Consider the following 20859-nt stretch of genomic DNA (forward strand, 5'->3'; position numbering starts at 1 on the left):
GTGCCACCTTGCATTTGGGTGTCTGAGGTAACACAGTTTCTAAAATGATACCAGGTAATTCTGTTGTTTGAAGGTCCAGGATATACTTAATGCTATCAGTTTTTAACTTGGGTCATCGTTTCACTGGTAGGTGAGGGATGAGTCCAGTTGCTGCCTTGCTATAATATACAGGCATTAAGGTCTAAAGTTTGTCCAGGCAGGTTGCACGGGAGAGAGGGATACTGTAACATAAACAGGATGGATAGAAAAACAGGCTGCCAGGTTGGGCCATAGTAAAATCTAAAAACAAACTCTGTATAATACCATTTATTAGGACCAACCAGTCCTAATATATTGCACAGGCTTTCGGGATCTCCAGAACGCTTCATCAGACAGGATGCTAAATGGAGGAAGATGGATAATTCAGGCCTCTTTGTCCGTAGCCCCTGTGGGATGCTTAGCTGACTTCAGTGGACACGGGGTGTGGCTCACTGATACCAGGTTGTGCTGCAGCATGCTGGAGAACTAGGAAATTTGCACAATGGGGCCTGTTGTTTTAGCTGGGCTTAATAAAAGGTATTGCTTGGCTCTTGTTTTGGGATGCCTACAGTCACACACTCTGATTTGGATAGCCCCAGGCTAGCCTGATTTTTTCAGATATCAGAAGCTAAGCAGGGTCAGCCCTGGTTAGAATTTGGATGGGCAACCTCCAAGGACTACCAGGGTCATGACGCGGAGGCAGGCAATGGCAAACCACCTCCAAAGGTCTCTTGCCTTGAAAACCCTACAGGGTCACCATAAGTCAGTTGTGACTTGATGACACACACACACACACACACACACACAGAAGAAACATATGCTAATAAGTTAGGAGGATTTGCATAGCAAAATCATTATTCCATGTATATTTAAAATGGTAGCCAGTCTCCCGGATCTGTGCTTGACTGTACCAGTGCTTCCATGTTGGGGGGGGGGGTGAGAGAAAGCGGTGGAAAGACAAAAGAGAGACATGAACAACAGAGGAAAAGGGGTGGGGAGGATGAGCTAAGCAGGAGCCCCACCTTGCAAGGTGGGTTTGAAGCTGGGTCTTGAGATGAGGCCACTGGCTTCCATCCCCAGTCTCTTTTATCGCACTTATTCTGATTATGTTTTTTTTTAAATTAGCTGTGCAGATAAGCATCAAGGAGGGCAGATTTTATCTAAGAGATTGTATTGTTTATGGCTATGAGACATCAAGAAGATGAAGAATGGCGTTTGGGATAGGCAGGGCAAAGTCTGAATGGGGCAAATGTACAGCGGTATGAATGGGCATGATCTAGAAATTCCTACTGCCGGGACTGGAAGTCTGTGGAATTCCAGCCATGTCCCTATTCCCACAGTCCTTTTCAATGCCATTGCTTGTAAAATTATGTAAGAATAGTCAAACAGGTTGTATATCACCATCGGCCATAGATTGGCTTCTCCTGTCTCCTATTCCTTCTAGATAGCCACAAAGCTGCGTGTGCAGAGTTCTCTGCTAAGCCCTGTTGTTTGGTGGCCTCTCCTCTAGCGAGTCTTTCAAGAGAACATTTGCAGTTGACCTATTTTATCTTCAACAATCCTGCAGGGTAGACAAGGCTGAGAGACAGTTACTTGCACAAGGCCACAAAGTGGGGATTTCAACCTGAGTCCCCCTCCAGTCCCAGCCCAGCATTCTATCAATTAAACCACTTAGAAGTTTGCAAGTTCTACATTTTCTTTTTTCCCTTTGAGAACTCTTCAGTCTTTTACCGTGTACTACCAAGGTAGACCAACTCAGCATATCCTGTACTCACTTGCTTGAAAGTAAGTACCACGGAGTTTTCTGCCTAAATCAAGCCTGCTTAAGATCACTGACTTAAATCTTAAATCTATGCATCCTATCCAGTGGAGAAGAGTGGAGAGGAAATTGACCGACTTTTCCCACTAAGCTTAGGGACCTGCTACAACATGATGGGAGCATTTAAGGAACACAGAATCCAGAAGCAACCCTGCTTAGACTTCAGGTCAGAGTGCTTTGCCAATAATCAGAACACTCATGAAAAAGACCATCATGAAAAAGATCCACATGAAGAACCTGTCCATCACTTTTGCCACTTTTTTCCACTCCACGCCTTTTGCATGGTTAGCTTTGTGGCGCCTTACGCAATTCGCGATGTATTCAATATTCTTAATCAATATTTTGTAGCATGAGCAACAGCTAACAATATCCCTTTCATTTTCACACGGGACTCTGTATCCATCATTCACTTCCCCGGGCTGCTTCTTTCTGAGGTCACCACCATTGCTTTTGATCTTAGCAAGGGATCTCATTCCCCCTTCGTGTATCTCTTCCATTCTTGGACATGTATCGGTTTTTTTCAGCTTTGAGTCTTGGTCTTCCATCCGTCGCAAACTTGTGCAGTTTTCACCCACGTCGTAAACAAAGAAGATTTTTGACATGTAGTCCAAAATAACCACCCTTGCCCATTGTGGGACGGGTTTGGCTCCTGATCCGCAATAGTGAATATTCATTATAATGATGGTCAATGCTGTGGATGCTGTGATCATTGTCATAGTAGCAATGTAATATTTACCTATGATGTAAAGAAAAGTTACAAAAAGATCCCCACAAGATTAGTAAGCAGAAATTGACATTATAAAGCTGTTTGAGAGATAAAAAATTAAGGCCAAGGCTGATGGTGCAAAATAATGTAAAAATATATTTTATTACTCAGTTAAAATTCCCAAAAATCCCTATACACTTTACCAAGAGGCTCCTTCAGGGGAATGTATTTGTCTTTTGGGAGGATCACTACAGGACTAACAGGTTCCCCTGAAGAAGTCTCTTGGCAAACACATAGCAAATTTTGGGGATTTTAATTGAGTAATAAAATACGTTTTTACTTTACTTTGCACCATCACCTTTGGACTTATTTTTATCTCCTGTGGAGGTGCAGCCATTTAATTTCTTCTTGAAGCTGTTTGAGAGCCAGTATATCATAGTGGTTAAAGTGTCAGACTAGAGGCAAAACTACCCAATAGGTTATTTATAACTGGGCAGCTGCTGGGAACTTAGTTTTAAAAGTCTACCGGGGCCCAGTTCAGCTCAGGATTGATGTAAGGGGAAGAGCCTCCCTCTCCCTGTACTGCCGTCCTGATCCAGATTGGGTCCAGCAGACTTTTAATATGTTCCCCACAGCTGCTGTGTAGCTGCAAGGAAAAAGACATGGGATTAAAAAAAAAAAAGTAGGCTGGCCCATAATGTCCTAGGCACGGGTGCTACATAGTTGATTATGAGTCATTTCCTAGGGTTTCTACTCTGTCACTTTGTTATTGCTCTAGTACGGCACTGAAGGAGTACCTTCTCTCAGTGGATCTGTCTAGATGTTCTCAGGAGGTACTGAGTGATGGCAGCTGGTTACTAGGGTACTTCGCAGGAAACCCTTGGTCAAAGGGAGTTTCCCATCTCTTTCCCCTTCCTACTATAGCAATTGGCCAGCATGGTGTCGTGGTTAAAGTGATGGACTGCAATCTGGGAAACCCAGGTTCAAATCCCCCACTGCCACGGAAGCTTGCTGGGTGACCTTGGGCCAGTCACACAGTCTAGCCTACTTCACAGGGTTGTTGTGAGGATAAAACTGAAGTGAGGAGAACTATGTAAGCTGATTTGGGTACCCATTGTGGAGGAAGGCGGGATATAAAATAAATAAGTAAATATGGGTTTGTATCCTCACTCTGCCATGGAAACTGGCTCGGGTCATTCACTCTTTTCAGCCTAACCTACATCGGAGAGGTGTTGTTACAATTAAAAAACAGAGGTAGGGCGAATGACATTATAAGCACCTTTGATTCCCCTCGAGGAGAAAAACATGGTGTAAATATCTGAATAGATGGTGATGATCTGAATACAAAGGCAAATCAGAAGTTTTCAGCATGGCATTAAACTATGTTGCCATTAGAAATCCACTGCACATTGATCATTAACATTTTCCTGACATTAATAAGGTTGCCTTTTGAAATGGAACTGTGTATTCTCATAAGCATAGAAAAAAAGGTCAGTTATGGACTGTCACTTGCAAATGCCAAGAATGTAAGAATTGTCTTGACATTGCACCAAAGATATCTCCAGTACTCTGCCTCTGGAAATTACCCATGCACAGTGAGATGGAAAAAACGATCCATGTTTTTTGTCTCCAAGATTTGGCCTGCCTCTGGACATGATGGATGTTCTGTGTGTAGCTTTCATAACCGATTGCACCTCATTCTGCAGCCTAGCGGCCATCTTGTGATACTTGAAAAATGCCATCAGTGAGCAAAGAATACTTTGGACTAACCAGCTGGGAACAACCAGAGCATCATGGCCTAGTTTCTCAGAACTGCAAACAAGACCCAGAAGACTTTAGAAGAAGGGTCATCATTTTTTGTGGCTTATGGCCATTAAAAAGGCTTCTTAGCTGGTGTGACTGGTCTCCCAGTAGTCCCTTCTTTAAGCCACAGTTGGATTGTGGCACTCAAGCAAAACCAGGTTTCTAGTCCAATAGCTGTGTAATGGCCTTTATTAGGGCAGCTAAGAGGCAGAGGGACTAGGAAGAAAGTTGGACTGCCCATGGTTATTTGCTTGGTATTAAAACAGACATTGCCACTGCCCAGTCTGATTAAAAAGTGCATTGTATTCATAAAGTGTTCCTCATATTGCAGACTTCTGAGAGCCAAACCGTTGGGTTTCCTTGCAGTATCTCTTTCAGTGGTTGCATTAAAGATTCCCAATATCTTAATTCTTTTGTGCAGCCTGGGTATTTAAACTAACTGCAGCGTGCTGGCTTGTTTCTTAGCAGATGGTATTGCCACTGTGCACCCTCACAGTGCTCAATGGGCTCTACTGCTGTTTGTAAACCATTTACAAAGGTGCAAGTACCTACCGATCAAAGGTACGTTTTCAGAAGGAGGCATGCTCTCTGCGACCATTAGTTGGAACACGGTTAGAGCAAGCAGCACGGTAACTCCAAGAGAGACTTTTTCTCCAGAGTCTGCTGGTAGGTAGAACCCCAGCGGGGCCAGAAAAGAGATCAAAAGGCAAGGAAGGAGGAGATTAAATATGTAGAAAGATGATTTCCTTTTCAAAATAAGGGTGAATGTAACATCTGGATAAGGCTCTGAGCAGCAGCCGTACGTGATCACATTCTTAACAGCCGGCATGCCATGAATCTCCCACTCCACATCTTCGATAAAATCAGAGAGGTCACCACTGTCCAAGAAATTGAATATATCCACCTGGTTACCGTTATAGGTCCAGGAACCAAAGGTAAGATTGCACTCCTGGCTGTCGAAGGGGAAGTAAGACACGTCCACCACACACGAGCTCTTGGTTATAGCTGGTGCATCCCAAGTAATTTTTCCATCATACCTCAATACAATGTTGGTGTTCACGGGCTCAGAAAAATCATCATCAGCCCTAAAAAAAAATTACACAAACAGATGAGAAGGTGATGTGTAATTGTCAGCTGGGTACCCAAGGTCAAGTTGATGGTAGCATGCACAACTTGTATGAGAGACTAATACAGGCCAAAATAGAACAACTTGCAGTCACCCTACACGCATGCCTGGGCTTGTATAAAGTTATCTGTATAAGGCGATACATTTGTATATTGCTTGTATGTGCATTATATGGATTTTGATTTGACCACTGATGAAGGCCTATAGGCTGAAATGCGTAGGGTGTGTGGTTTAAGTCTGTCAACTTTATGAGCTGCCATTGTGCCTTGTTTTATCATTTTTAATGTTTTTAACCCTGATATAAGCGCCCTAAAATAAAAAAAATATTTATCTATTATATCATTTCACCTTCTTCACCCAACCTTGGGTACCCAGCTTTTGGTTTTTTTAAGGTTGGGTTTCTTCCCCCCTTTTTTTGTATGTTGATCGATTGTAATTGTCAACCATAAGATGTAAAGCTGTTTGGGCTTCAGTTGTGTTTGAAATGCAAAGGTAAAACCTACATTAGCCACATTACAAATGCCTCTGCATTCCCATCCATGTGAACAAGGATCCAGTATGAATGTAAGGTGTTTTCACACCATACAGTTTATGCCATTACTCCAGTCTAAACCCATCACATTTTGGTGCTTTGTTGTGGCTCAGTGGTACTAGGCAAATAGGTGATGTGAAAGACGTCTGTACCTGAGACCCTGGAGAGCTACTGCCAGTCTGAATAGACAATACTGACTTTGATGGACCAAGGGTCTGATTCAGTATCAGGCAGCTTCATGTGTTCATGCAGAAAGTCCCAGATTCAGTCCCCGGCATCTAAAGTTAAAGGAACTAGACAAGTAGGTGATATGAAAGACCCCTTCCTGAGACCCTGGAGAGCCGCTGCCGGTCTGAGGAGACAATATTGACTTTGATCCAAGGGTCTGATTCAGTATAAGGCAGCTTCCTGTGTTCTGTAACTGACTTCCGCAAGCAGGTTGAAGAGTATTTTTGTTTTGTCTGGTGTTCCTTCAATAATTCCTTTATGCCCTATATTTTTAATTGGTGTCTGGGTTTTTTTGATGTATGTATGTAGTTTATAAATTTGTTTCATGTGTTTTTATATACTACTTTTTGTAGTTGCCACCCACCTGGATGGCCCTGCTTGGGCTGAAAGATGAGATACAAATCTTCTAAAGAAACAGTTAACATTTGTTTGTTCATGGAGCAGATAAATATTTGTAGTGTTCGAGGTGTGGCTATGTTGGTGTAGCAAAATAAATATAAAGTCCACTGGCACTTAAAGACTAATAAAATGTATTCCAGCATGAGTTTTCATCCATCAGCCCTTGTTTCATTGGATACATAGGAGTGCACAATCATTCAGCGTGAACAAGTATGTTGGCCAGTGTACGTTTTATATTCACACTTCTTCACCTGGTTGAAGCAAGAGATATTTTAAGCCTCGTGCGGGGAAGCACCCATAAATAGTACCACGGAGGTGGAAAATTGATTTAAACATCTGTCAGAATGCTGTCATAGTGTTTGCTATAATGCAGACGTTTCTGGGTTGCATCTTGCAAGAACATGGATTTTGCAGGGTTTTTGCCCCACGTTCAGTGCTATCAGGGAGCAGGGTTTTTTCCCTGCCTCCCCCAGCTGGTGATGCATTTGCGTACCTCTGAGGGTTTCTCTAGCTTTTCCCTGGCTTTTCTCCAGTCTTTCTCAAACCTGCTTCACTCTGTTCTGAGGAGGACAGCAGCAAAACCTGTGTGGGCGGGAAAGTCTGGCTTTTCCTGGTCCTGTGCACACAGCAGCCATTTCCTCTCGATTGCAGGCAGAGGGGTTTCCTTTTCTTTTTAAAAAATCAACAACTTAATAGCATTGTATTGATATACCATTATACCAAATTATGCATCACATTCTCTTGAGTTCCCAGCTTTGATTTTTTTAAAAGTCTCTAGCCCCTTGCCTTGTGGAGATATATGGGAGGAAAGCAAGTCTCTAGCCCCAAAATGGGATAGAGACTTACAGCCCATTCCTTGCACTCCTCCTGAGCGGAAAAGTGTTCAGGAGGAGTGCAGGTGCTTGTGCTGGCGTCCAGGCTGCTTGCGCTGCCACGAGAGGCAGGGACACTGGCATTGGGCCGCCCACGCCAGCCTCCCTGCGCTGCCATGACAGTGCAGCCCAGAGACGCTGTCTTGGCCTCCTGCTAGGGTCCCACTGGTGCAAAGCCCGGTGCCAGCGTCCGGGTTTTTTTCATGGGCCGTGCCAGGGGGTGGAGCTGCCAGTAGGCTGCTTCCTGTCCCCTTTCGCCCCGGGTACGCTGTCGACAACAACAGCGTTGCTGCCCCAGCTTTTTGCTGGCACAGCCGTGCTACTTTCAGTGGGGCAGAATGCCCCGTTTTCAAACCAAAACTCATTTAAAAGGCTTTTTAAAGCCTTTCAGCGGCCAGGTAACGGCTTTGGAAGCGGCACTGCGGCCACGCAGTCCCCAGCCACTGAAGGCTCAGGAATGGACTGTTAGTCTATGTCAGAATGAAAGCTGGGAACTCAGAGAACCTGATGCATATTTTGGTGTAACAGTGTTATCAACCTAGCACTGTTAAATTGCTGATGAAAAAGAGCTACCAGAGAAAACTGCTGCGTGGAAGTCCTGTTGCCACTGTGCTGTAAGTATTAGCAGCTACAGCAGGGAAACTACACAGGCCTGTCCCTGTGTAGAATCACCAGTCTTTGCTTTAAGGTAGAAGTTTCCAGGTTGTACCTTGTGTGTGCGCTACAGATTTTCTGGGATCTATAGCTCTGCTGTTCCACTTATGGCCTTTAGCTATTGATGTTTTTGTGGAGAGTTTTCCGGGGAAGCTTTGCCCAGTTGATCTGTTCTTTCAGCAGCCGGCGATAGAAGTTACAGATGGTTGTCTGCATCTCTCCCTTGGATCTTTTCTGTGGGGATTTAATCAAATTCTGCCAGGGCTGCCAAGAGGAGGGAGACTAGATGGACATGTTTTATGTGGCCCTGTTTATCTTGGGGGCTCCAGGGAGCCTGGCAAAGTCATGTGACATTTCATATGAGGTTTGGGCGTGGGGGGGGGGCAGAGGAGATCTGGGGCCTGTGGTGACTCTCTGTAGCCACAACTACCTTCCTGCTGAACAATCTGTGAAAATTTAAGGTGTGTTGCCTTTCACATAGCTGTCCTGTATTTGTGGAGCTCTCGTCCACAAACTGAAAACTTGAAATTCTAAGAGGGGGCTGGGCTTGTGGGGAGGCAAGAAGCAGACAGATAAATATCATGCTAATTTCTTGTTTGTGCATTTCAAAGTACTTTTTTCCTCCACGCTCACTTGTTGTATAGGACGATGTCTGGCCTCCATACAAGGTTGCTGGGAATTCGGATAGAATCCAGACCGTCATATTTATCCTTGTCCCACTTCAGATAGGCATCGTGCCAAGTCTGTCGAATCCATAAGTAGGCTGTTAATATTTGGTTTCTTTCATCCTGTAAAATGACAGTACATCTAAATGCATCTGTGACTAACACCCAGAATTCTTTCCCCTCTAAATTTGATGTGCTTCTAAAAGTCAGTTTAGACTTCAGTGGAGACTGGGAGAGAGCTTATCCATAGAAACATCTTGACATGGTTAGCTCAGGAGCAGCAATGAGAGTATGAGATGCGTTTGGCATATTATGTGGAACCATGACATGCAGTCATGTGTCTATATGAACATACATGAAGCTGCCTTATACTGAGTCAGACCCTTGGTCCATCAAGGTCAGTATTGTCTACTTAGACTGACAGGGGCTCTCCAGGATCTCAGGCAGAGGTCGTTCACATCACCTACTACCTGATCCTTTTAACGGAAGATGCCCGGGTTTAAACCTGAGATATTCTGCATGCCAAGCAGATGCTCTACCGATAGGCTTGCCAACTTCCAGGTACTAGCTGGAGATCTCCTGCTATTACAACTGATCTCCAGCCGTTAGAGATCAGTTCACCTGGAGAAAATGGCCGCTTTGGCAATTGGACTCTATGGCATTAAAGTCCCTAACCCCACCCTCCTCAGGCTCCACCCCAAAATCCTGCCACCAGTGGCAAAGAGGGACCTGGCAACCCTATCTGCTGCTGAGCCACAGCCACTCCCCATGGAGACAGTTGTGGCAATCCGATTTCCTAGCACAGTACCTTTATAAAATATGTTTTAAACCACATACTATTTCTGCCTACATTACATTTGCATGTTTTCCTAAAATTTGTTTAGTAATGGAGGTGCCCTAGCTCAGAACAAGGCTACATGCTTTTGTGTGTGTAACAGTGCATTCCTGCAGAGAGTTTCGCCAGTCTATTGAAATGAGCCCTAGTTCAAGCTCTGCTATCCCCCTTTCTAAAGAATCTTGGGGGGCAGGACTTTCAAAGTCCTCAGACTGAGGCTGTGATGAGGTACCAGCAGCCAAAGTAGGTTCTACCTACAGTGATTAATGGTCTGAGCCAATACAAGGTATTTTCACAATTCTTATGGTGAATGGAAGAAAGTTTTTTAATTATCTCCTGCCTTTCTCCCCAATGGGGACCCAGCATGGCATACCACATGGCTCTTCCTTCCTCCGTTTCATCCTCGTAACTCCCCTGTGACATAGAACAGGGCTGAGAATGTGCAACTGGCCCAAGATCACCTGGTGAGCTTCCGTGAAAGAGTGAGGATTTAAATCAGGGTCTACCAGATCCTAGTCTGACATTTTAAGTGCTACATTACAGTGGGTCTCTAGTCATTCCCCTAGTTCCACTACATCCCTTCATGCCAAATCCCATCCAATTGTCCAATGTCCCCTGACTTCCAGAAATAATGGGAGAGGTACAGGTGGATGGAAGAAAGAGAAAGCTGTATTCAGCTCCATTTCTCTTTCGTAAACTTTAAATGACAGAGAAACTGACTTGTGGCTGAACAATAGTGTTCCTCTGTATAAATAAGAATTCTCTATCTGGGTAAAATGTTGTGGAAAGAGGATATAGACTGTATAACTTGAAGTAAAAGAATGCCTTCTGATCTCTTCACGTAAAACAAGCTATGAATAACAAAAGCAGAAACTATTGTTTAAGTTGGCAAATAAAATCTGGAGCTTGCCCACCAAATATAATCTGTACTTATGCTTACCATATCTTTAATTTGGGAAAGTGTGATCTGAAGCGTGACATTCAGTACTGTGTCTGTATCTTCCACTGGTCTAAGAGCATTTGAATAGTCTTCAAAAAGTTCATTAAAAAGCATTTGGGCATATTTCCCTTGTGCTGCATGAGCACCTGTGGGGGAGGGAAAAATATATATGTGTATTATAGTTTACATTATTTTTATTCCTGACCCATTACAGGAATCTGTCCTTGTCAGCCAAATCACAGTAAATGAAATGCTAAGTATTATGTTGACTGGATAGCAATATGATATGAGTTGATTAAAATGCTTGCAATAAAGTAGAGCAGAGAAACAAAATACTTTTGGAAGAAGTACATGAATACTGAGCATTTAACTTGCTGTCGCATGCAACTTTATGTTTCATCCCCGTAGCTCCCAACCAAGGGGTTGCAGCAACTGCTATTGTGTTAAAAGGATGGGATCTGAGTATTCTATCTCCCAAAACTACAACTCCCATGGATTTTCAACCATTTTGGTTAAATTCCTTTTCTTTATTTCTTCAGGACTGCACTGGCCCAGAGATACATTCACCTCCACATGGCATGCTATTGAGAAAATCTTACCATGAATCAACCATGCTGAGACCAAGTAGAAGCAGCAGACGTGGACGCCCAAGCCGGCTTTCATTGTGAGAAAATGTTCTTCAAGCACCTTTTCAAGCATCTTTCTAAAGAAAAACATCCATTTGTCCCTCTCCCCCAGGCAGGAGAAAAGAAGTGTGAAGGATGATGTGCCCTGGTTAAAACATCCCTCCCCCCCCCCCGTGCCCCACAACTGGATTGTGCTCAGAAGCTGCAAGGGCTGTCAGACATCCTCTTGATCTGTCAAGCGGAGCCCTGACGTAACTGGTAACCTGAGTCACTGAGCGACAAGATGAAGGACTGTCACAAGGAGGCTATTCTGCTAGAATGGTAAAGCAAGGATAAGGAAAGCTGCAGACAAATGCTGCCGCCTTTTAAAAACGCCTAGTTTTAGTAGAACTCTGACTCAGTGAAACTGTTGCTGAAAATGAATTAAGGAAGAGGGGTATAATGAATGACATCAAGGCTCATCTCAGATAGCTAAAGGTTTGTAGGCTAGGGCCTATGGAGTAGTATGTACAGAATTATCAGCACCATTCTAAACTACAATTACCATGATCCTTTGAGGGAGGAAAGTGAAGCATAAAGTGAATAGTGGATTGTACTAGATACACCCCAAGAGCTACCTTTGGTATTTACTTCTCATGCATTGGGCATGGCTACACAGTGACCTGTGACTTGCAGTTGATCATAGTGCAGGAAAGATCTCTAGGCAGGGGGAGAAGAAGAAAAGAAAACAAGCGTTCTGACCAGTTTCCTCGCTTATTCCACTACACTGTGATATTCTGGATGCAAACTAAGAAGACAGGAAGCTACAGCAGTAACGTGGCACAGGGCAGATATAGGCTTGCTTCTTGCTCTAGAATTGCTCAGCCTAACTGATGGGCATTATGACAAAATGGAGTAGTAGGGAGACACATGTCTGCTGTTCTGCATTGTGGAAATAAAACTGGAGAAACTCTAATAAAGCCAAAGTTTATTAAGAGTTTTCCAGATGAGATAAAAATAAGTTTTTCAAATAGCTGTGTATATAAATCAATAATAATAATTAATTAGCTTTTGCTCCTTAAACCAAACAGTAAGCATTTAGCCATTATCTAAATTTAACACAACAGGAACTACCCTTGAAAGCAATTATTGGAGGCAGTATTCGCTCCCTCCTCACACTCAAAAAAATTAATTGGCTTTGAATTAAGACTGGCAGAATTTTTAACACTGTCTAAGAATAGTCTATAGACCATTTTTCAATGAACTGTTTGACTAACTTGTAATGTATTCTAAGTGCCACCGAACCTTTATGGAACATTTTGTTTAGTTCTTCCTCTAGAATACAAAGCCTCAGGCCAGGAGCAGTTCTACATATTTTGGAAGGGGGATAAAAGTACAAATTGACACAATCCATATATACGTATTTTTCTTTATTTAATCTGCTGCTGGCACTGCCCCTGTGCTGCCTGGGGAAGGCGACCCCCCCCCCCAATATGGCCCTGCCTCAGACCACAAGTTTAACAGGCTTACTGCTCCCAGAGTTGCATGACTAAAAAGCTGTCATGAAAAATCAAAAATTAGCAGCACGGTAAAACAGATGTGAAACTGCCACAAACCTCCGTGAAAAAAACTCCAAAGTGTTAAAGCAACAGGCCATTATAAAAATATACAAGGAAACCAGCACATTGCAAAAACGAATTAAAGATCAGACCTATTCACCACTCGATACCATCACCTATGGTAAAGACACAAATCTATATTTGTTTTACTGGCGTATGTATGCCATACTAATAAATCTGAATCTATATTTATTAAACATAATAGGCCCTGCTTAAAATGTAACATAGGAAAGTCAGTACAAATTTAGCAAAACACCTGCATAAAACAGCTTCATTTCTGGTAAAAGGCAAATCATCTAAAAAAACTATGATTAAAATCCCTGGAATTTATCCTTGTGAATTGCCTTTGCTTGGCTACGTTGAGAGATGCAGGATCAGCTCCTCAGATAATTGACACCACCACAGTTATGATAGCCCCCAGCAAAAACAAATGTAGGCCAAACTGCTGCAATAAAGTAATAATAAAGTAATATTATGAAGACAAAATGGAGTGGGGGAAATCCTGCTCTGAGGCCAGGGTGAATTAAAATGCAGAAATGCAAGCAGATAATCTTGTTTAATAAGATATTCTGAATGAGATAAAAAAATACAGGTTTTCAAAGTTGTATACTTAAATCAATACAAAAGTGCAGTAATCAAGTATTGTTACGTAAGTCATACCGAAGATTAAGAATGTAGCCTTTATCTCCATTTAACATAAGCAGAAAAAAACCCTAAAAACAATTATTAGAGAAAGTATCTTCCCTCCCACCATCAGGTTTGAATGAGGCTGAGTTGACAGGCCTTTTAACATAGAAGTAGACCACTGACCATTTTTCAGGAATAGATTTGACTAACCTTTAATGTCTTACAAGCGCTAGTTAATTTTTATAGAATACTTGATGTAGAGCTCCCTGTAGGAGAGTACACAAGTCAGGCCAATGTTGTGTAACTAAATCACCGTATAGTTTTTTGAAAAAGAAAAGAAAAGAAAAAGTAACAGACCATTGTAAAACATGCAAGACAACAAGGCATGTTGCAAAATACAAACCAAAACCCATTCACCACTCAGTATCCCCACATATAATTACACAATTAAATCAATATCAGCCAAAGGCTTTACTAAACGTATAACATAGTAATTACAAATTCAACAAAGCACTTGCATAAAACAGCTGTCTTCTGGTAAAGAAAAGTGCATCATCCAAAAAAGAAGTGCTATTTAAGTCCCTGGAATTTATCCTCGGGAATTGCCTCTGTTTGTCCACCTTGCCAGATGCAGAATCAGCACCTCTAGTAATCGATACTTCACTGCAGTTATGACAGCCCTCAGCCAAAAAGAATGTAGGCTGAACTGTTCTGGAACAAGACCAAACAGCCTCAGAGTACGATGAAGGATTGCCAAGAACTGTGCCTTGGTCAAGGGCTCCCCATTGCTGTGAATGAAGAACGGTCCTTCTCGGCGTGGTCTCGCTGCTAAGTAGTTGGAAAGGGCCAGAACAGGGCACAGCCATGGCTGCTGTGCCTGAGTCAACGGGAAGACGAATGTCTCTGGTCCAGCCCCTAAAACACGCAGCTGAAGTTTACCTGTGTCCTCTGAAAACTCAAAGTCATTCAGCCTTAGTAGTGTTGGTTGCAGAGAAGTGCTGTCTTCAGCTACCACCTCCTCAAGCCGCAGTGCTGCAAACCACGACAATATAAATGCTGCTCGGAACAGAATTTGATTGTAAAAAGTGGTGCACACTCTGTCTACTACGCCCACTGGGCATCGAAGCATGGACCCAGGACAGGACACAGCCATGGCTCCTTTGCCCGAGTCAAATGGAACACGAATCTCTCCGGGCCAACCCCTAATACATGCCACTGAATGTCAGTAGTGTCCTCTGAAAACTCAAAGTCACTCAGACACAATGGTGTTGGTTCCAGAGAAGTACCATCTTCAGCCACCATCTCCTTGGATCTCAGGGCTGCAAACCATGCCAGTATAAACGCTGCTTGGAACAAGACACGGTCTTGGAAAGCGGTGCTTCCACCAGGCACCATAATATCTCCATGAAGAGGAGTCCACCATTTCCTTTGAATGCCTCCATGTGTGCCTATCACCATATGAGGAATGAAGGAATCTTGAAGAGGATCTGGAAAATACATATCTGGGAAATGTACAGAAATGTACAGGTCATGTATGCTGGATCTAAAAGTGCCATCTTCAACTACTATCTCCTCTGGCCTCAGTGCTGCAAAACACGCCAATAGAAATGTTACCCAGAACAGGACATGGTCATAGAAAGTGGTGCACATTGTTGTGGACTGCCTCTGTTGGGCCACCTTGCCAGACGCAGAATCCATTCCTCCGGTAATCGATATTTTACCGCAGTTATGACAGCCCCCAGCCAAAAAGAATGGAGGCCAAACTGTTGTGGAAGAAGACCAAGCAGCCTCAGAGTAGGATCAAGGACTGCCAAGAACTGCTCCTTGGTCAAGGGCTCCCCATTGCCATGAATGAAGAAAGATCCTTCTTTGCATGGTCTTACCTCTAAATAACTGGAAATGTCCAGAACAGGATACAGGCCCGGCTCCTTTGCCTGACTCATATAAATATTTCCAGGCCATCCCTTATACACGCAGCTAAATGTTAATAGTGTCCTCTGAGAACTGAAAGTCACTCAGACACAGCAGTTCTAGTGTGCTGGCCCACCAGGGTGGGGTGCCGCTGCGGTAGTGTGGTGCTAGGAAGAGGGCTGCAGTGGGTGTGGCAGCAGGCGAGGGTCTCAAGCCCAGGCGTCTACAGCTGGCAGCTGTACTAGCTTGGAATGGATGTGGCAACACAGTCCAGTACACAGTCCGAAAGTCAGTCCAGGAACAAAACAGTCAGTCAAGAGGCAGGTGCAAGGTCAAGCCGGTCCGAAGTCAGGTCAGGGGTCCAGAAAGTCGCAAGGTTGAGGTACAGTCCAGGTCAATACACAACAGGCCAAAGTGGAGCTTCAGCAGGTTTGCACCGTGTTGCTTCTACAGCTTCCTACTGCCTCAGCCTTCCTTAAATCCCTACAGCTGTCTGGGAGAGACCACTCCTGCAAACAATCACTGTCTCCATCATCAGCTAGGTTCCTTCTCTGCTGCTGCAGTCTAGCCGAACGCCAGCATTGCTCGTGGCATCTCGCTGGATGTTCCAGGGTCAGGTGGCGTCTGGTCTTCCCCTGGCTGCTCTTCAGCGTGTGCCTTTAAAGTCGGGCTAGGTAATGAATCACCCTCAGCTGCTTCCTCTGTCAGTGTGGGTAAGGGAGGCAAAACCTGACACGGGCTCTGTTCATTGTCCATAGATGGGCAGCACCTGACAGCTGGATCTAGAAGTGTCATCTTCAGCTACTATCTCCTCTGGCCTCAGTGCTGCAAAACATGGCAATGGAAACGCTGCCTAGAACAAGACACTGTCGTAGAAAGTGGTATTTCCACCAGGCACCATAGTATCTCCTTGGAGAGTGGAATCCACCCTTCTAACGTCTCCATGTTTGCAAGCCTTGTCTCCATGTGAGGAATGAGGAAATCTTGAAGACAATCTGGAAAATGAAATATCTGGGAGATATATGAAAGTCTGGTCAAGTATGCGACTATTTTGGATGAAGATCTGATCTGATCCCTTGGAATAGGACAAGTTGATGGCCATGCGAGAAACAACAAAGTCCTGAAGGGGATCAGGAAACATACGAAAGTCCTGCCAAATACCCAAGTATCTTGGGAGAAGACCGATGCTGGGAATCCGTAGCCACCAAAAAGCGTCTGATCTGATCCCTTGGAATAGGACAAGCTGACGGCACCCCTACTTCTCGGAAAGCTAATTTCCGTGCTTCCAGAGGCTGATGGCCAAAATTTTATTCGATTGTAAAACGTGGCGCACTAGGCTTCGTAGCATTTGCTGGGAGAGTGGAGTCCAGCCTCTCCTTTGAATGTCTCCCTGCCTGTTGAAGGCGATCGCCATGCGCGAAACAACCAAGTCCTGCAGGGGATCGGGAAAACGAAACAGTCGGGAAATATAGGAAATTCCCGACAGGTAGTGAAGACTGCTGCTGGGAATGCACCAAGAAGCACTGGATCTGGTCCCTTGGAACTGGCCAGGTTGTGGTAACCCTGCTTCTTCTCGGAAAGCGAGGAACCGACTCAGGCCCGTTCTGTACGTTTTCCAAATTTTTGGGTGGGCTGAATGCTCCACTAATTTCCGTGCTTCCAGAGACTGATGGCCAAAATGGCAGCTGGCTTCGCTTCTACAAAGAGGGCAATCTGGAATAAGAGAAAGAATCAAATGTTCAGCAACAATTCATAGGCATAATAAATATAATTAAGCACGTTATCAGAGTTGAAATTGTTCTGTGGGGAACAGGGGAGTAAATGCCTAGTGTTCCTTTCATGGGGTAGGAATTGCCCTGTAAGGGTATGAATAAGGGATGATGGTATAAATTGAAATACATCAGAGGACTTTCCCATGCAGCAATATTTGAAGATATTTGGTAGACTTCCTGTGCAGTTATGAGGGGTGGGGGGTAGCACAGGATATAGATAGAGGTTTAAATGAAAATACTACCTTCCCCAAGATAAGCAATATCAACCCTTGGCAAGTGTTCTAGTTTAATATCGCAGAGCAAAGAATTGACTGATCAGCAGTAACTCTTAGACAGGAATAAAGTTAAGCATATTACACAAGTCTCAAAGTAGTTGGAATTGCTCCATGGGAAAGGGGGAATGAGTGCCTTGTATTGTTTTCATGGGATAGAAATGAAGGGTAGAAATGAGGGATAGTGGTGGAAATTGGAATGCATCAGGGAATTTCATTTGCAGCAATACTTGAAGAATGGCAGGCTCAGTGGCCAGTTACTGGAGAGGGGGGTGGCAGCACCAGAGGTTGAGGGTGGAGGCTTAACTGAGGTTTAACTATATTCCCCAAAATAAGCTATGTGCGGTGAACCCCTGGCAAAAAATTAAGCAGGCATGCTAATTTAAAACGAGGACCCAACCCCCTCTCGCCCCAATACAAAGGAACTGGTACCACAGGCAGCGTGGTTTAATGAGCTAGACTGCTGTGTAAAACAAAAGCTAGCAGCATGATGTTAGCATTGGTATGTGCAGTTGGGTGGTTCTGTGGCTGACTCTGGATAGTCTTACACACCTTGTTGGGCCCTGAAAACACTGGAGAGGAGATGCTTTAAAGCTCTTGAAGATATTCTGGTTATCAAGGCAGGTAATTGGAGCAAAATAGAGATGCTTTATTTATTTTATTAGACTTATATCGTGCCCTCCCCAGCAGACATGTGTGTTTAATATATTTGGAAAGAGCAAAGGATAATCTGTCTGGCATGGAATTTTTACAGGAATGAGAAAGGACTATTTTATCACATACTGAAAGTAATGCATCTGCACAAGCCAATCCTTCCCTGTAGTTCAGACATAACAGCCCCCACCCATCTACTGCCATGACCTGGATGGCTCCCGCTAGCCTGATCTCTTCAGATCTCAGCAGCTAAGCAGGTTTGGCTTTAGTTAGTACTTGAGTGGGAGACCACCAAGGAATACTAGGGTCGCTATGCAGAGTCAGGCAGTGGCAAATCACCTCTGTTTGGTTCTTGCCTTAAAAACTGATGGGGTCACCACCAGTTGTGACTTGATGGTACTTTACACACACACACACACACACACACACCAATATACAGGGACTGAAGTGAGATTTTCTTTGGAAGCCAAAAGCAGGCTACAAACTTTTATTTGGGAATAAACCCAACAAAACCTATTTATTAGCTGCCTGTAGCTCAAGACTTGTGGCGCAGAGTGGTAAACTGCAGTACTGCAGTCCAAGCTCTGCTCACTACCTGAGTTCGATCCGGCTCAAGGTTGACTCAGCCTTCCATCCTTCCGAGGTCGGTAAAATGAGTACCCAGCTTGCTGGTGGTAAAGGGAAGATGACTGGGGAAGGCACTGGCAAACACCCCCCAAAGTCTGCCTAGAAAAAGTTGGGATGTGATGTCACCCCATGGGTCAGGAATGACCAGGTGCTTGCACAGGGGACCTTCAGACTCAGAAAATACTTCTTTAAGAGCAGGGCTAGGCGGCCTCTGTGAATCCTTCAGTAGACTGCCCCTCCCTAGTGCCCCCCCCCCGCTACCCAATACAGAACTTTTAGGGGGAAAGTTAGCTGGGGGGAGAGATTTACAGAGCTACACTTAAAGGGCGTGGGTCGCAAGGTGGCCTTCTCGGGTGCGAGTCCCCAAACCCGAGGCTTGCATGATCCTACCCTGGAGCCTCCTGGAAACCGAATATTGGGGGTTACCGCACTTGTATTCCTAGCAATGTATTAAGAGTGTGAAAATGTTATAAAAAATACTGTTCGCACTTTCTATGTATTCCCAGCAATGTATTAAGAGTTTGAAAACATTATTAAAAAAAATACTGTTCGCACTTTATTGTCGAAGGCTTTCACGGTCAGAGTTCATTGGTTCTTGTAGGTTATCTGGGCTGTGTGACCGTGGTCTTGGTATTTTCTTTCCTGACGTTTCGCCAGCAGCTGTGGCAGGCATCTTCAGAGGAGTAACACTGTCCTTCAGAGACACTGTCCTTCAGTGTTACTCCTCTGAAGATAACCGGATAACCTACAAGAACCAATGTTCGCACTTTGTTTGGCCCGTTTAGCTGTGAAGACGTCTTCCAATCATTTATAAGCCGTGGTATCCAAAAACCCTTTTAAAGCAATGTTTTTTACAACATTTTCAAACTCTGAATACATCGCTGGGAATACAAAGTGCGGTAACCCCCGTTGATCGCTGTAGGACTGCATTTCTATGTAAACGCGTAAGAATTTCTGTGGGGGCGAGACTTGACTCCATGCAAGGGACAGGTGCCCGAGGCCGATTCCTCCCGAGCAGGCGGGGCAGATCTAAACTGGGCTGCCAAGACTCTGCCCCAGAAGCGTGCCGCCGATCGCCAACCACCGCAGCAGCGGCAGCCTCGCCTGCTTGGCAACAGTCATCTCATCTACTCCGCCGTTAAAATGCTCACAGGCTTCCCGCTAGGTTTCTCTGCAAAGTGGCAACCCCTGGTCGCCCCGTCCAACTCAGGAAACCCATCTCACCTCTTCCAAGCCCAACGCCGGAGGCGCGCTCAGAGCTGCACCCGTTTCCTTAGCAGGTGGCGCTTCCTGGGCTGCTACAGCCTCTCCGGAGAAAGCGGCATGCCATTACCTGGACTGCGCACCGTTGACTCCTCAGCAGGCCAAACCCTGGTTCCTGCCATGGCCTGACCTGTGGTGGCCTCTTGCTGGCAAAGCACCCAGTCCAGTCACCCCCAGGCACTTCGGCTAGCGCAGCAATAAGCTGCCAAACAGAAGGGTCGCTTCTGGGTAGGGCTGCCAACCACCAGGTAGTGCCTGGAGATCTCCCACTATTGCAAATGATCTCCAGCCCATAGAGATCAGTTCACCTGGAGAAAATGATGGGGTTTGAGGAGGAGAGGGACTTCAATGGGGGTACAATGCCATAGAGGCCACCTCTCAAAGCGGCCATTTTCTCCAGGGGAAATTATCTCTGTCACCTGGAGATTGAAGGAAATGGAGTTTTTCTTAAGAATGATCCTGAGTCTGACTAAGGACTAAACAAAGTGAGTTTATTTAGAAATCACAAACTTGGTAAACGACTGAGAGCAAGGCTTATTTCTAACTAGGGTCCATAGCTAACAGGGCAACATGCGGCCTGTTGCTCCTCTCTTTCACTGTAACTAGAAGGAAGAGGAGGGGTGCATGATGGGAACAAACAAGAACACAGGAAGAGAAGGGAGAAGGATCACAACCTTTCTATCTATCCAACTCTCACACTTGCTGCCCCCTGCTGATCTTCCTTTCTTTAATCAATCTTTGTGCACTAGACATTGTATTTCCAACAGAGATCTCCAGCCACCACCTGGAGGATGGCAACCTGACTAGGGTTGCCAACCCCCAGGTATTTCCCCCCCTCATGGCAGCACTGGCCCGTATCTTTAGCAGATAAGCCAAAATTGGGTAGGTAACATTTTTTAGACAGCACACATG

At 44.6% G+C, this 20859-nt stretch overlaps 1 protein-coding gene across 1 annotated transcript; it reads right to left on the bottom strand.

The window, feature by feature from the left end:
* Positions 1–2004: 2004 nt before the first annotated feature.
* Positions 2005–11260, bottom strand: CHRNA9 (cholinergic receptor nicotinic alpha 9 subunit). Its single transcript, XM_056855704.1, has 5 exons — positions 11197–11260; positions 10598–10743; positions 8791–8945; positions 4899–5431; positions 2005–2573 (listed from the first exon to the last, which is right to left on the bottom strand). The coding sequence occupies exons 1-5, from the start codon at positions 11258–11260 to the stop codon at positions 2005–2007; spliced, it is 1467 nt and encodes a 488-aa protein (XP_056711682.1).
* Between the last annotated feature and the right edge of the window lie 9599 nt (positions 11261–20859).

Source organism: Euleptes europaea, chromosome 9 (assembly GCF_029931775.1).
Source record: "Euleptes europaea isolate rEulEur1 chromosome 9, rEulEur1.hap1, whole genome shotgun sequence".
NCBI lineage: Eukaryota > Metazoa > Chordata > Lepidosauria > Squamata > Sphaerodactylidae > Euleptes > Euleptes europaea.

Coding starts and splice junctions, on each gene's coding strand:
- CHRNA9 (XM_056855704.1), bottom strand. CDS start 11,260: ATGAAAGCCGGCTTGGGCGTCCACGTCTGCTGCTTCTACTTGGTCTCA. Junction 5,432..8,790: donor GACATCGTCCTATACAACAA/GTGAGCGTGGAG, acceptor ATTTTTTTTTAG/GGCTGATGATGATTTTTCTG. Junction 2,574..4,898: donor TGAAAACGTACCTTTGATCG/GTAGGTACTTGC, acceptor TTTACATCATAG/GTAAATATTACATTGCTACT.